General features: G+C 39.5%; 1 protein-coding gene across 3 annotated transcripts in view; it reads left to right on the top strand.

The window, feature by feature from the left end:
* ATG10 (autophagy related 10) overlaps window positions 1-10,723 on the top strand; it is a 92,245-nt gene extending 81,522 nt beyond the window's left edge. For all 3 annotated transcript variants that reach the window (XM_083404371.1, XM_083404369.1, XM_083404370.1), the window contains exons 6-8: window positions 5,951-6,048; window positions 7,065-7,180; window positions 7,953-10,723. In XM_083404371.1, the coding sequence (XP_083260497.1) occupies window positions 5,951-6,048; window positions 7,065-7,176 (210 nt within the window). In that variant the 3' untranslated portion in view covers window positions 7,177-7,180; window positions 7,953-10,723. The remainder of the gene's footprint in view (window positions 1-5,950; window positions 6,049-7,064; window positions 7,181-7,952) is intronic.
* Window positions 10,724-16,756: the final 6,033 nt, after the last annotated feature.

Below are 16,756 nucleotides of genomic sequence, written 5' to 3'. Positions count from 1 at the left end.
CATTAATCAGAAAATGTCTACTGCAGTAGCAGTTTCACCCACAAAAGATTAATTTATAACTAAACTAAGTTGATTTTTCATTTAAATAGGTTTGTGCTTGCAAAACTCAGTGTGATTCATGTTTCTTTTCATCACTGATATATAAGCCTGACATCTGGAAGCTAAATGCTACTTCGCCTTTGTGGAGAGGATTTCCAGACACGAAAATTAAGGAAACTTCATATAGTAGAAAGTTTTTCAACATATGTATTTTGGCATTCTTACTTTGTTTATACATTCCTCTTTCTATGTCTCTATACTATTTTCTATATCTCAATCCCAGTTGGTGGCTTGGACAAAGAAAGGGGAAGCAATAGCTTTGGAAACTGCTCTAGGAACTACACGAGGAGCGAGTTTTCCATTATCAATTCCCCGAGCTGCTAACTCTTTCGATAACCTTCATTGCACTGGCAACTATCCACAACTTGCTTTAGTGTGCCTCCATTTCATTGGTTTAACCTTGGATGTACATCAGACTTTTTAACAACTCACAAACAAAAGGACATGGTTGAGCTTATCGTATAAAAGTCTTAGCACAAAAGTTTGAAAAATACAGCTTCCTTCCAAACTACTCGAGTGTTGAGTGTAAACTAAAGTAGCAACTTTGGGGGATTGATATAGTCAGTCAAAAGTGAAAATCTGCATTTTTTTTTGTCTCAGAATAGTCTTGATTCAAAGGCAATCATGTTTACATGTACCAAAGGGAGGGTAGGTTTGCTGCTGAATGAGGTAAATTATCTGTATGATGTGTCTGATGTGTGCTCCAGAGTGCACAACAGGGATCACTCAGCCTATAAAGAGAAGACTTACCTGGATCTGAAATATATTTCATTTATGAATCATTTCCTGTGAAACATCCCAAAGTGATTCAACAATTTTAACAGTATAAATGTATCTAAAAGCAATTTCAAGCCTAATACAGAGACTGGGAAAAGAATCTCCACTTAAAAGTGTTGTTGGAAAAAGAAGTTCTTTAATAGGTGCCGGAAATATAATAGAGGTACCAGCTCTTTGATACATAACAGGAGAGAGTTTCAAAAAGCAGGTATTTCCATACTAGAGGTCTGATTCCTACATTTGTATGGGCTCTCTTGCAGAGTGCAGTGATCATTTGAGTATATAAGTAGTTAAGTGATCTTCATATAGTGTGGTGTAATTATTAGAGTGCCTGACTAGGATCTGGGAAACCAGGGCTCAAATCTCCACTTGGCCATGAATCTCACTGGGTGGCAGTGAGCCACTAACTCAACTCTCAGGTTGTTGTGAGGATAAAATGGGGAGGAATAGAACTATGTATGGCACCTTGAGCTCCTTGGGGGAAATGGGGGGCTATAAATGTGATACATAATTAAATAACTAGATATCTAGACTGGGTCTTAAACTGTATAGGCCTTTGTACACCAGTACCAACACCTTATACTTAGCCTGGTAGCTAATTGGTTGCCAGTGCAATTCTTTTAGTGGTGGCGTAACATGGTGGCAGTATTCTGCCCCAGTGAGCGGTCAAGTTGCTGCATTTTGCGCTAGCTGCAGCTTCCAGGCCAGCCTCAGGGGCAGCCCCACACAGAATGCATTGCAACAATACAATCTGGAGATTGTCAGTTCATGGTGTTGCAGTCCAAAAATGGCCATAACTAGTTTTTTTTAAAATAAAAATCAACGAGAGCATTGGTGTAGCGTGGGTTGTCAGCACCCGGGGCAAGGCAAGTAATTTGCACCCCCTAACCCGTGGATTTGCGCCCCCTAACCCTAACCCCCAGATGTTGCGCCCGGTGTGGCCGGCCCCCCCTGCACCCCCCATGCTACGCCACTGAACGAGAGCTCATAAAAGGCACTCAGGTCACCTGGGCATGTCACTTTACAGAGCTGGATTGAACCTACTCCTTCAGGGGCAATTGACAGTAATTGACCCCAAGACTTTGAACATACAATTGGGGGACAATAATTGACCCCAAGACTTTGAACCCACTCCTTCAGGAGTGATTGACAATAATTGACAATAACTGACAAAATCGCAAGGGGAAGTCTTAAGGTAGGTAGGTGTGTATGTGTGTGAATGGGGGGGGGGGAGAGAAACAACTTGAAGAAGAGTTGATGTGTTCATATTCACAGCACAACAAGACATGGGCAAGACATAACTGGAATGTGTGCATAGGTAGGGACGCACTGTTGTTATTTAATACCATTGATGTCATGCACACTATCCAATAGATTTCTGTGATTTTTGTTCCATCCTTTTCTAGACAGCATTCCACATTCCAGCGACCCTGCTAGTTCAGGAGAAAATCTTATTTTCCCAGCAACAATATATTTAGTTTGAACTGTGGGAAAATGCAATATCCTTGACACAGAAAATGGTGTATAATAGCAGGATGACCTTCATTATATCAGAGCCATTATCTGATGAAACAAGATAAAGACAGTATGCTGGGTACAGATACTCAAGATGTAGGTCAAAGAAAATGTTTGGGGAAAGGTTGTCAGTTCATTGTTTTAGTGCAACAGTGTTCTGACTGTTGGTAGCATAGAATTAGATTAACAACAACATGTTAAAACAACAACAACATAGTATCTAAATATACATACTGTACTACTAAGGAGATTATATAATTTTTTGTTGTGTGAATAGTCTTAATGTTACATTTTTGTGAAAATTCAGCATGTGAAATTGCTTTGTGTCTAGATGGAAAATCAGGAATTCTAACAAAAATCTGAACGTGCATGTTATTGGTTAAGCTGATCATGGTGTTTGTGTGTATAATTAATATTCAGTATCTTCAGCAAAACACTGCTAACAAAGTAGTGTGTATTGTATGTCAGTAAGCATCCTATATTGGGGAAAAGAACCCATCTCATCAGTGATGGAGTTCCAACTTTACAGAGTGTAGGAGGGCAAGTACCTGCCTCAGTAGCTTATGACCTGCAATTCAGTAGAGCTGGAAGGGGCAGGAAGTGTATGCAGGGGTAAACAGAGAAGCTGTATGCAAGTTGAGTTAACTGTAAGAATGGGAACAAGGTGGTTGTTCCAAAGGCCTTATAGAAATTATCCGCAAAGCTGTTAGCTGCCTAGGACAAAGGTGCTTCTCTTTGTGGCATCCCATCAGTAATGCTAATGAAGCCAGTGAGACCACAATATTTGTGCCTCTCTGATATTAGAGCATCTTAGCCAGTGTCCTTGAGAGAAGAGACAAGCAGAGAGGGAAGATGAGAGAGGCGAGATCTAGAAGCACATGGCAGGTATAAATATATTATATAGGGGAACTGGAAAGCCACCAGGAGAGAGAATTGATGGCACCATGGCTTCTCAGGCTGACTTTTTAGTTTGAAGATAGGATAGGTACCTGCTAGCTGTGTTATAATTTGTGTTTGCTCCTTTTTTGTCATTGATAAAACTCTTGTTGCCAATTTCAGGACATAGTCTTTTTCAGAAATCTGTCTTTGCTAGAAGTATTTTCATACATTTCAGATTCAGTCTAACAGCTGAGTGAAATAATATATTTTCATTCAGATTGGCATTTACTTCATAATACAGAATGGCATCAGTTCACTAGCATGGATAGCAGATGGTGGCATCCTTGCATGAATTTGTAGTTTGGGTTGTCTTCTGAATTAAAATAAAAGGAGCCTCAACAATTTTTAGTGTTCTTCTACATAAATTTTGTTGAATTAGTAAATGTTGCTCTGTTGGGGTTGTATCCGATTGTGTCTTTCCGTTGACAAAAGGCTCTTTGATCCAGTGAAGATTTATGTGAATGAAAAGGGGGATGGAGTATTTTCCACAGATCCTGCCTTTCTCCTACAATCTTCCCCACACTACTTCCCAAATTGTTCTCAATCCTCTGGAGCAGATTTGTTTGGGGCAGGACAGAGATACAAAGGAAAGGGGAAATTAGCAACAAAGTCCATTTTAGTATTTCAGGTCTAAACATGGGATTACTTGTTTGCAGAATTCCAGTTTCTGGCTGGCAAGTCAGTCTTGAATGTTGGCACTTGCTGCATTTTGTTTCATTGTGTAATCAGACATGGAAATCAGTCCTGGGTCTACAAAAGTGTAGATGGTAAATTGAGATCTGTAGCAGTGCATATGTAGGCTGTGCTTTAATGTGAAAGAACATTCATTGGTTTCAATGTACATGTAAGTTGGTGATTTGAGAAAGCATTAGTATTCAATCTTACAGATGGCCAGATAATTTACTTTCCAGCCTTCCTTAACCGGGTGGCTGTGCTGACTGGGTCTGATGGGTGTTTTAGTCCCAAACACCCGTATGGCATGGGTTGGAGTGCTGGGAGGCTGGTCTAGACTGTAGTTGTATTTGACATTCTTGGTATTTGTTTGGAATGTATTTTTTTTAGTATGCTAGGCTCCAGTTTAAAATAATTACATTTGATGTGTGTGTGTATGGAGGGGGCAGGTCACTGCAGAGCATAAAGGTAGCCTCAAAATGTCTTCTTAGGGAATACTGTTGTACTGCAGGAATGCATTGAAAAATAACTCTTGTTGTGAACCAAATGCAAATTCTGATATTCAAATCCAACAGTGACTAATATGCTTAGACAACTCTCATACGGCTGTAGAAGAGTTCAGTGGATCCAGCGTGAAACAGACCAAATTACGGAAATAAACATGGAATTTGTGGTACCTCTATAATTCCCTCTCCATACCTTCAAGAGAATAAGTTCTTTAAGGATTACATGTTTTTATTTATCCAGCAATTCTAATCCCTTATTTAATCCCTTTAATTTGTGTTTTCCCCAATAGCTTATTTTCTTTTGTATAGTCTTTATAAAGTGATACTCTAACATGAGCTGGTGTTCTTAAATATCTTCCGGGTGTTCTCAAAGTGTACTCATCTTACTATTTTTAATATAGACTATCTATTTAATCATCTGGCCTAATATCCAGATGATTCACTACTGTGATTGCACATAGTTATAAGTCATTGGCACACTGAATCCCTGAGGCCTAAGGCTGCTTTCTGCATGTACATACTAGACTTGGGAACTGCTAAAATATTAACAAATGACAGAGAACCTGCATACCTAGAGAACCCAGCAGAGGTCTTAGATAGCTTGATACTGTGTAAATTCATTTTTAGTAATAAAGTAATAAAATTTATTGTGCTTCTTTAAAAATGTTTACATCATTCATAGCTTTGTATAATTGGTATCTCTCGTCCTGTGTCAATATGCTAAATTGTATTGGAATATAGCTTGATTATATAAATTTAGTTTTAACATAGGTCACTTTGATCACTGTTCAAAGTCTACTGAGGATACTCAAAGGACTGTCTCCTTCCATACATTCCTGTCTGCTCAGTGAGATCAACTGGTGAGATACATCCAAAGTGCCATTGGCAAGAACGTGTAAAAGTGCCTTCTCTGTTATTGTGGAACTCTTTGCCTTGGAAGACCTAGCTTACCATCATCACTATGATGCTATTCCAGTGCTGTTTGAGGATGTTTTTGTTTCAGCAGACTTTCAACCTGGCTGGAGTCTGATTATGCTTGGATTTCTCACTTTTAGTGCTTTTATCTACTGGACCTTTTTGTTCTAACTTGTTTGTGTTTTGTTGTTACGTTTAAAATGCTTATTTTTTTAAAAAAAAGAAGAATGTTAATTTCCTTGGGTGTTTCATTTATTAATATTTCTGTAGAGAAGTGAATATGACACATAAATAAATGAGTGTAATCTATCAGAAAGAATATTGGTCTTGGATTTAGAAGTCCTAGTCTAAACTCTTAGATTTAGATTTATTGGTGTTTGGCAAGTTGCTATCGCTTAACCTTCGATTCCTCATCTGTAAAATGAGAACCCTAAGAACTTAACATTACAAATGCAATAATGATTGTAAACTACTTTGGATACTGCAAGTGCTATATAAATAATATAAGCATGGCTGATCTTTTTCAGGAGCATCCATTGCTTGGACAGCCTTTCTTTGTTCTTCATCCTTGCCGGACAAATGAATTTATGTCTGCGGTGTTATCCAGTTCGTATAAACAAAACAGGCAAGTAGTATCCGTGTGAGGTTTATTAGGTTCTCATATTCACCCTAAATAACCAAGTAAAAGTGTACTGTTGTAGCCAGACAAACTCAGGTTAAAAATAAGGCACAATTCTTTAAACTTCTTCTTTATCTTATACTGTAATAAACCTGGGGGTGTTGCTGGATAGTCCTTGGACATTTTAGGAGGTGTTTCTCAAATTTCATGTTCATAATATTTACTTGGTCTTCTTTGTTATTAATGTGTGGACTAGGCTCCTCTGGAATTTCTATGATTAAAAGACTTGAGTGGAAAATATAATCTCCGGGGGCTTCTTATGGCCTCTGGCTACTCATGTATGACCCAGGGAATTCTGAGAATTTGTGTTTTCATTTTTTCTTCTTCAAAAGAATTGTTCGACTGCATGGTTTCAAAGATAAATGTGTGATGGGAGACAAGATTACAAGCAAGGTCTGATCTTCTAGCTTCCATGATTTGGAACTCGAGATACCCTTTCCCTAATTACTTCAGTGATTTAGAGGGACTCTGCTTAGAATATGCTAATATTTTGCAATGCTGTACCCACTGAACCCAACCTTGCAGGTCTTCAGAAGATCGTGTAAAATGTTCTTGTTTAAACAGGCTTTATGCTAGACCTAGCTTCAGAGCTTTAGTAGATTTGATTTGGGAGTATGTTTTTTAGATCTGTTGAGATGTTTCATTGACAGTTCATTGTGTTGCTCTTTGTTTCCTTTCTTTGGTTGTAGCTTTTATTATGTATAGATATGCTTTGTTTATAAAGAAAATCATTGTTTCTGGATTTTTACGACCTTAAAGTTGGCGGTTTCAGATTATTGTTACACAAAACTTGGAATGTCAGAACTTCCGTTTAGGGCATTTTGGGATTTCCCCCTCCTCCATAGTAATGATGTGTGCAATGTTGTATCAATTTTTAAAAAATTGGTAGCCATTTAAAATGATATCCAAGCTTTTAAAGACAGCTAGAGTGTAAAAAAAGCTATTTTCTTTTTGCTTTGTAGGAATACAAACTATATTATTTCATGGTTGAGTATCGTAGGCCCAATGGTGGGTCTCAATCTGCCTCTGAGTTATGCAAAAGCCAATTCTGAGCAGACTACAAGTGCTGAGTAAAGAGGTAAAAATCTTACTTATCCAGAAATTGCAGGTCTTCATCCCCTATCATATGTGGTCATTTGCCATGTTGGCTGGGGCTAATGGGGGTTAGAAACCAATGCTACTTTTCATGTAAAAATGGTGCCCAGGGTGTCATTTGCTTTTCCTTTGGTTCTATGACTTGTACAATTGGTTTTGTAGACATTCCTTAACTGTAAAACGCATTAAATATACAGTGGTACCTTGGGTTAAGAACTTAATTCGTTCTGGATTAAGAACCTGAAACTGTTCTTAACCTGAAGCACCACTTTAGCTAATGGGGCCTCCCACTGCTGCTGTGCCGCTGCTCACGATTTCTGTTCTCATCCTGAAGCAAGGTTCTTAACCTGAGGTACTATTTCTGGGTTAGCGGAGTCTGTAACCTGAAGCGTCTGTAACCCGAGGTACCACTGTATATTGAAGGACCTTCTCTTTAGTTGTGCTGCTTCTGTGGAATCCCATCCCCTGTAACAACAACTGGCATTTTGGGCATTTGATTATGTGGGATGGGGCTTACTTGCCTCCCCTAATATTTTATTCAAGTTGGCACCCCTTCTACTTATACCCAAGCACTTTTTCTCTGCAGTGAAGCAGTATATTGAAACACTGCCAATAACCTTTTTAGTCACCAAAAAACAAAAACAAAAAAACAAAATCAGGAGTGACTTAATTTAAGCAAGTCTAGTGCATGCTGATATATCCATCCTGTTCCAGTTCCCAACTTTTGATTCTGCTTTTCATTATTTCTGTTTCAGATTCTGAACCAGAGCATGGGTAGTGGCGAAGCATAAAGATGTCCCACCAGTCCTGTAGCTCAGCTCAGACAGGAAACTGAGGATAACATCAACATCACCACAAGAAGCCTAAGCAGAGGCTATGGTTCATTAACATTCATGTGTTAATTATAACCAAGTCTTAGGAAGCAATTCTAATTGCAACAAGTGTGATACATGGTCTTTGCAGGAAAGAAATGTCTGTTCTCTTTTCCCAAACTTGATACAGTAACTGTTTTGGGGTAACTTATTTCTGAAGTAATTCACAAAGTATATCCACGAAAAGACAACATTGGTGATTGTCAAAGGAATTTAAAGTTTCTACCTACATTAGCTTCTGTTGCTTTCAGCTGCTTCTATGAAAAGGAATAATTTTGTAGGAAATGGTTCCCTTGCTGCTGTTTTGCCTTGGCTTAGACCCATTAGCGACATTTATAAGTTACCAATACACAGATTGCTTCACACATTACAGAAAACACTTTCCCTGAAGAATCAGCATGAAACTGCTGCTGCGCTCTTCGTGTGTTAGGATCAGACATGGTGTTTATAGGCTTCATACACAGGAACATCTAGAACTGGCTGTGAGTTCTCACATAGTCTGTACACACAGTCATATATACATGTAGCAATGCACACATTTGACTTGGGACCAAACTGGGTATGATGTGGCAGTCACAGTTGTTGTTTATGTGTCTTCCCTGGGGAAGGGGGTGTGATTTTTTACCTCAGATGTGCTGTGCAGTATGAGCACTTCCTTTTTATTACCTTTTCATGGTCTGTCACCTAAACACTTTAGCCCTCAGATTTGTTCCAATACCAGAAGTGAGCCAGGCTGTTGGGACGGGACTGGGAGGTGGATTGCCACGAGGACAGTTTCACCTTTGTACCTCTCTGATACTACAATTAAACTTCACCACCGGCCTGCCATTATATGTGAAACAGGAAACATGGCTGCTGGTTTCCCACCTAGTTTGTTTTACAGTGAAGCATTTTCCATGTAGGAAAAATGTAATGTTAAATGTTGACCCTAAATTAAGCTGTCTTGGCTTTAAAATGGCCCTTGATGTTTTGTGTCACTTTCCCCCTGCCTTCTCTTTGTACTGCCTTTCTCCTCAGAGTAGGCTTCGTAAAAAGTACAGCTACATTGAGAACTTGTTTAATACCAAGTAGCTTCAATTAGGACTCTGCTAAATGCCCAATAATAGTCTTCATGTTACATATGTTTATCTGGCTTATCCATTCAAGAGGTTAATTAACAGTTAATATATGAAATCAATTAGCAAAAAACGTCCAGATATTAATTTCACTTCCATTTAAATCAGTCACTGCTCTATTAATGTCAGTCACGTTGCTGAGATGCATCATAGCACAGATATACCTCTTCGTTTCCCTCCCACTGTCCTGGACAGACTACACACAATCTGTATTTGTTACAGCATTGAGTGGGTGTAGTTTAAAAGAATAAGGAATATAAAGATGACTAAAAATTCCAGTGTTGCATTGTTGAAGTTAAAAGTAAAGACTCCAAAGATCACTAACTGGTAATATATGGCAGCATGTTTCTTCATAATGTTAAAAAAATGGTTTAGCTTCCACTTAAGGTAGTTTAGTGGGTTTTATGGTAACTTCGGCTTGTACTAGTCTTTGGTTCATGAATAAAGACTACACCTTACTTTACCTAGGTAAGTCTCCACTATTATTAAGTGGGTTCCACATTAATAATTATAACCACCACAGTGAGAAGTATTACTCTGCCCCAGTTTTCATGTGACTTTAAACCATAAACTTCAATTTATTGTCAATGAACAGGAAGTTTGTGTGTGCTGTTCAAACAAGCCACAGACTGGCATGTGAACCAGAGGTGTAGCGTGGGGGATGCTGTGGGAGTCATGGCCCCAAGCACAATTTTGAGAGGGGGAGCAAACAGGTGCCCCCACCGCAGGCTCCTTCATCAGAGCCTGGCTCTGTGCCAGAAGGAGCTGTGCCTTGACTGCGATACTTGTGCGTGGCCTGACCTGGTGGCAGAGAGCAGGAGGATAGTGGGCAGCAGCTTCCCTACCCCTCTCCTACCCTGAACTGTGCTGCAAGGGAGGGTGCCCTCCGTGCCTTGCCCCCCCCCTCACGGGTGCACCCACCGATGTGAACCCAGGCTTCCGGTCTGTTTCAACCAAACAAGCCACCAGTAGAAGCCAGGATTTGTTCTTGGCTACCTGCTTGTGTTGTGTTTGGGGGAAAACAACTATTCTGTGGAAGAATAGTAGGAGCTGTGTTTCCCAACCTGGTTTCCTTCAGATGTTGTGAACTCAAGTGACCCTTGGACATTTTGACTCGGCCCGATGGGAGTTGGAGTCCCAGACATCTAGAGGGCACCAAGTTGGGGAGGGTTATATTAGAGGATATGAACATGAACAGCTGACTTAACCAGTTCAGATAAATGGTTGATGAAGCTAGGGGTACTGCATCTGAAGTTTGCCTTAGTCCATGTAGCCCAGCATTGTGTACTCTTGGTGGTAGTGACTTTCCATGGTATCAGAAAAAGAGAGGTTTTCTCATGGCGCCTGTTAAAACAACAACTTTAAAAAATAATAATGGAGAAGCCGGGACCTTCTGCATGCAAAGCATATGTCCCAGCATTAACTTTTGATGTCCCAACCAAAGAGAACAGGATTGCAAGCTACACAATGAAGTGTTTTGTACAGTTCCTTCCTCTCACATGTAAAAGCAAAATAAATTACACAAAGCAAACAAATAAACGATTTGTATCATTTGTGGGAGTAACACAATTTGGTTTCATGCAAATTTTGGATTTGTTTTTTGTTTTAGTCTAGAGTATGCACAGCCTTCTATTTTGCTAATATTTTTCACATTTAAAGGAGTGCTATTTCTCAAGAAAATGATACAGTTTTATATGTTCCATTTATGAGGGCAAGATGTTTGGCACAGTTCCACTACCCTTCTCCTGGTTCAATAGAGTTCAGACAGTCACCTGGGATTTTCCTTAAGTATGAGGAATTTAACCAGTGGCCTAATGCCAGTGTTTTCAGATTAAGAAGTTCTAGTTTGCTTATAGCCATCAGTGAAAATGTAGAACTGCTGCTTACATATTTTAGGATTACTATTTAATTCTTTTTCCATTCTGATGCAAAAGGATCTAGCTTGTCAGACTATCTAACAATAAGTCAGCCGTTCAATGGTGTATCTTCATCACTGGCAACAACCAACAAAACCCATGTTTGGAAAACCAAAACTTTATACTAGTGATTCAAGCCTTTTTATTCATGTTAGGTCACAATTCAACTAGTCAGTCATGGCTGCGAAGCAAGAATTGAGACAAAGAAAACATTTCTTCTATGGCTTCTTCATTTTCCTCCCTCCCAGAGAAGTTTCTTTAGCAAAGCTAATTTGTATCTCTTTTCAAGATTTTATCTTTTAACACAAAACTAAAAGAAAAGAAAAAAAAGAAAAGAGGAATGTCACGGACTGGAAAGAAACATAAGGATGCTATTCCATGCTGTGCAAACATTTCCCCCTGTTTCGTTCATTACTGCAGACACCCAGGTTGCCTTGCTGAAAGCATGGCATTTTGCCTTTGAAACCACATTGCCTTTTGCAGTGCATATGGCAAATGGGTAGCTGCACAGAGGGCTACTTAAATGCTTTCTCCCCAACATAACTCCAGAGGTTCTCTCAACTGACAGTGTTCCCTGCCTGCCCTTGTTTTGAGAAGCAAACTTTAATGTTCAAGTTGTCATCTGCCTCTGCAGTTGATAGACCTGTTTTCAGTGTCTGCTCAAGATTGACAAGCATCCTAGCTTAACTTCTAGCAATAGAAAATGATAAGATTAACAAGAAGCATTTTGAAACAGAGAAAGTAGGGACCTTACCAAGACAAGGTTTTTCCAGATGAGAATTATGCAGTGTTCCAGCTATAATACATACACCTCTGTGGAATACATCTTCCCCCACCTTGTGCAGTGGAAAGATTAAACCATTCTGAATATTTTAAAGTACATATACCCAGCTATTAATCAGCAACAAATCCATGACTGGTATTGGATGGGGCAAGGTACAAAGTAAAATATGTGGATATTGTAATCTGGAAGTACCTAAGAGTGTAGGCACCCTATTTTAAAATTGTGGTTGCAGTGAGCTAGGGATATTGTTTATTTTTTTTAACAACAGCAACACATGCAATTTTATGGATATATGAATATCCACAAAACACATCTAAAGTTATTTACATTAGTAAAAATGACTTATGAATAATCCTTTTAAACTAACAGCTGAAATACTTCAGAAACAACCCAGTATTTGCAGGAAGAAAGCATTTACAAGTTCTATTCTTTGTGTACTTTTTAATTAGTTTATTGCCAAATTCACTACTTCAGAACTTGTATAGTTAGACCAGGTAGGTTACTCTACTTGGCAGTAACAATGGAACAATGTAACCTGTAAATGATGGTTTGCCAACTCTCAGTTTTCTCAGAAGAGCAGAAAAAGATAATATAAATTCTGGTGTGTGTGTATATTTGTACCCCACACTATCTTGCAAACTGAAGAGAAGAAGCATTCCAAAAAGCAGTTAAGACACCAAGTATATACAATATAGTCAGTAAAATACTAACAGCTTCAGCTCCAGTAGCCAAATGCTAGTCCAGACAGAAAGGTTGCTTAGGCTGCATACAAACCATGGATTTTAAAGCACAGTTGTCCCCCCTCCCCAAGAATCATGGGATGTGTAATTCACCCCCACAGATTCCCAGTAGCCTTAACAAATTACTGTTCTCAATATTATTTGTGTAGGGTGTGTATCTTAAAAGTATGGTGATTATTGCAACCATAGTTCCTAGAAAATACTCCTGCTCAACTTTTGGCAAACCTCCAGAGCCAAAGATTTCATCATTGTGGGGTAGCCACCAATAATATTTCAATATTATCTTGACAGCACACTCCTCATGAGTAATTTATTTAAGATTTTTCATTATAACCTGTAAACAGTGAAAGAAAATGAGGAAAAAACGGAGCTAAAATAAGAAAATGGTAAAGTTTTGAAAAGCACATGTTATGCATTTTGGTGGTACAAAACGGGAAGAAAAGAAGCTATTCTAATCATTAAATAATGTCATTTGTCTTGGGCTTCTGCAGAGGTTACTGAAAAGTCAGTCTTCTGTTTTCAGACACAAAAGCAGGAAGCTGAGGAACAATATAGAAGAAGATGAAGAGGGAAGCAAGATGTTAAAATGGAAATGCAATGAAAAGGGAAAGAAGGTGAGCTGGAGTAAGTTGTTAACTGGGCCAGGCATCAAGCATACCAGGTTGTAGCAGGTGCAGCTTTGGGGCAATATGGCTGTAATCAAAGTGCTGGTACTAAATGGGATAAGAGGCAAAGGAAAACATGGCCTAATTTTTAATAACTTGCAAGTGCTCCCAAATGCAGTTGTTGTTTTTACATATGTAACAGTACTGATAAGAGGGTGCATTTGGGATAGTTCCAGGTGACAAGAAGTGAGGAAAGTTGCACTTCAAGGGAGAAATACCCAAAGCGTGAGAGTTGGGTACGCTACAATTGCACTGTTTGAAGGTTCCAAAGGCATATCGCTTATATGTGAGCATTCAGGAACTGAGGTTGCAGCTGTATAAATTGGAGCTCTCTTCCATTTGGAACAATTTTTAAAGCATTTTGATTGTATCTTTGTATCTTTTTAAAGCATTTTAAAGCATTTTGATTTGTATCTTTATAATTGTATCTTCTGTTGTTGTAACCCACGCTGGGTCCTTATGGTAAAGAGTGCATAAGAAAGCAACCAATAAGTATACAACTAACCATTCACTTCACTAGAATCGTCGATAGAACTTTGTACTAGAAAGAGGCAATCCATCCCTGGTCATTGTTACCACCTGATTTTAATTGAAGGAAAACCCTCAAAAAGTCAGGTGCACATTACTAGGGGAGGCTGAAACTCCTCTATGACACACTGCCCAGATGGCAGGACACGCCGATGATTGAGATCAGCAAAATCACATGATCAAGTTCTTGGTGCACGGTAACTCTTCCTTCTGTGTTTTGGGGGCTCAGTGAAACATAGATGGACAGGAAGGAATCACTGCCACTTATTTCACAGCAGGAATTACGGCATCATCTCCTGGCCAGTCCTCTGCTTGCCAACAAATTTGTTTTCAGAGAGAAGCCCAGCAAATAAGCTAAGCAGAGGGAGAGAGACAAACTGCCACTCTTATTTTTAAAAATCCTCATATGCCTTATAACCAAGCAAACATAGAAAACAGGGAACAATTTTTTTAGTTCAACTAGTCAAATACTAAGCAAGGTAGTGGTAGGGTTTGAAAGGACCATGAGCACAGCTCTTCCATGGAAAACAAAGTCCTAGGTTGAAATGGGAGCACTCTTTTCATTAACGTTATGTCTGTCCTCCCTTTCAAGGCACTATTTTGCACTTGTCCCCTGCTGGTGGACCTGGTGGGTTCTGGGAGTGGGGTAAAGTATTCCATAAAACTGAACCTGAATGGTGTGGAGCAACCTCCCAGGCAGAAGCCTGAATGAAGTGGTGATGCCCTGTGCATGTGGTTATAGGGAAAGTGTGTCTCACTGCTAGAGGTGCTTTTCCACAGGGAGTCTGGGCTCATACCTGAGTGTTCATAGCAAAAAGCACATGGAGAGTTCCTGGGATATCCTGAGTTAATTAACTGTCATGCCACAGGGTGAAAGCCCAGCAATAGTGACATCTCTTCTCATCTGGTCTATTTTTAGCAAGATGTTCTTGCCTTTGCTGAAAGGGGTGAACATGGAAGTTCTCGGAAATGCAGAAAAAGGAATACTCTTGACCTAATTAACACAGTCTATTAGCAATGTGCCCTCATTCTTGCTGAGAAAGGGACAGGCTTGGGCTTCTCAAGAAGTGTGAAAGGGTGCTTAATTTAATTAGGTGTGTGCTTGCTGGTTGATACTCATTTATTACTAATGGGAGATTATTGGCTGAATTAAGGGTTTAGCTTGCATGTAGAAGCGGTACTGGATTCTGGATTTAATTGGGGCAAGGTGCAGACTGTTGCTTATGAATGGCATGTGTCTGGGAGGGGATTATCATTGGCTCAAGGCACAAGGGATTTCCCTCTCGATCACAGCGATACTTTCACTGCTGAGAACCAAACAAATTACATAGGCTTGGGTCATGTACAGAGTTCAAACTGAACACAGCTTTTTATTTAACAGCCCAGTACTGTAAAGCTTTCTGTTATCATGTAGCTAATCTAGGCTAGCCACTTACACAACAGTCCTGCTCCATCCCCCATGAAAAGAAAAGGATATGCATCATCAAAGAGTAGCGGAAAAGAAGACTGCAATTTGCATAAAACTTGCAGGAACCAATTTATGTGTACAGGTGCAAATTTAGAAGATGTTTACTATAATTGCAATTGAAATATGTTACATATTGTCATAATAGAGCAGGCTGACCAGGGACCTATGTGCATTCTGTCTGCTATGCAGGTGCAGACAGAAGGTTTCAAGACCCCTGCTCCCCTTTTTCATGGTTTATTGTATTCATACTGGATTTGCCTTTCAAATAGAGGACTGTCCTCTATAAAATAGGACACATGAGCTTCTTAGGCTCAACTCAGTGCTGTTTTGATTGAGTTTCAATCAATACCCACATACAAATCCCAATAATTGCTAGATACAGTTGTTTCTTTAAAAAAACTGAGGTCATAGTACTAGGTTGGAAACTAGACTGGCAGACTTCCAGCTCCAACCTCTTGTTCATATTTATACACCTGGCCTACAAATCAGGAATTTTGATGAGTGTTAGAAGGAGTCAGACAGAAAAATAAAATAAATATGTTGTCGTTTTCGTTCCATTCTGTCCTTTTAAATCCCTTTGTTTTATAATCTTACATGTAGGGATGGGGGCTACATAAAAATTAATAGCAGAGGAGCTATTTATTAGGTGTAAAACCATTTTTATATTAAGGTCAAGCAACTGGATCATTTTTAAACATTTACTTTGGCTTCAAAGGCCCTACTTTGGCTTCCTTGAGGCAACATTTATTTTCCACCCAGTAAAAAGTGTGAACTTGACTCAGCTGGCAGGAAGTAATGCAAAGGTACACAAATGCTCTCATTGGCAGACTCTAGGTGATCTCTGTTGGGCAAAAGAGGGTTTTGCTTGAAGTGTAGCATTAGCTGTTTCAGTTTAACAAGTGGAGACCCCTGCCTTTTCTTTTTAAAAACAACAACAGGGAATCTCTCTTATTCTTGCCCACTCTTTTTCACACACGCTCTGCTGCCAGCCAGTTCTTTCTCTTGCCTGAACAGAACACAGCAGTCAGTTTACATTCACAGAAGAAGAGTCCCAGTAGGTCAGACCAAAGGCCCATCAATTCAACACCCTTTTCTCATAGTGACCAAGTGGGTGCATCTGCAAAGCCAGCAAGCAGGACCTGAGTGAAACAGCAGTTTTCCCACAGAGATGACAGAAATCAGTGGTTAGCTTTTGTGCACAGGATATGTAATTGTAGAGAGCAGCCTTGCTCCCATTTTCAGCTCAAAGCTGGAAAGCTGCTGGAGCTTAATCTCTCTCCAGCTTAATTCTGGCGCTGGAGAAAGGAGCAGAGAATTGCCCCTGGCCAATGCTGTGTTTTAGAGGTATGGTACAAGACCAGGGACAAGGCCAGTCAAAAACACGTTGACCCCTCTTCAGACTTGCCTCCTTAAGATAGCTTAAGATAACAGCCCAGTTGTGTTTCTCAGCTTTGCAAGGGTATGTTGAAAG

The sequence above is a fragment of the Podarcis tiliguerta genome, assembly GCF_965153285.1.
Source record: "Podarcis tiliguerta genome assembly, chromosome: 11".
Classification (NCBI taxonomy): Eukaryota; Metazoa; Chordata; class Lepidosauria; order Squamata; family Lacertidae; genus Podarcis; species Podarcis tiliguerta.
Note: the sequence above shows the minus strand (reverse complement) of the source record. Positions and strands in the feature narration are given on the sequence as shown.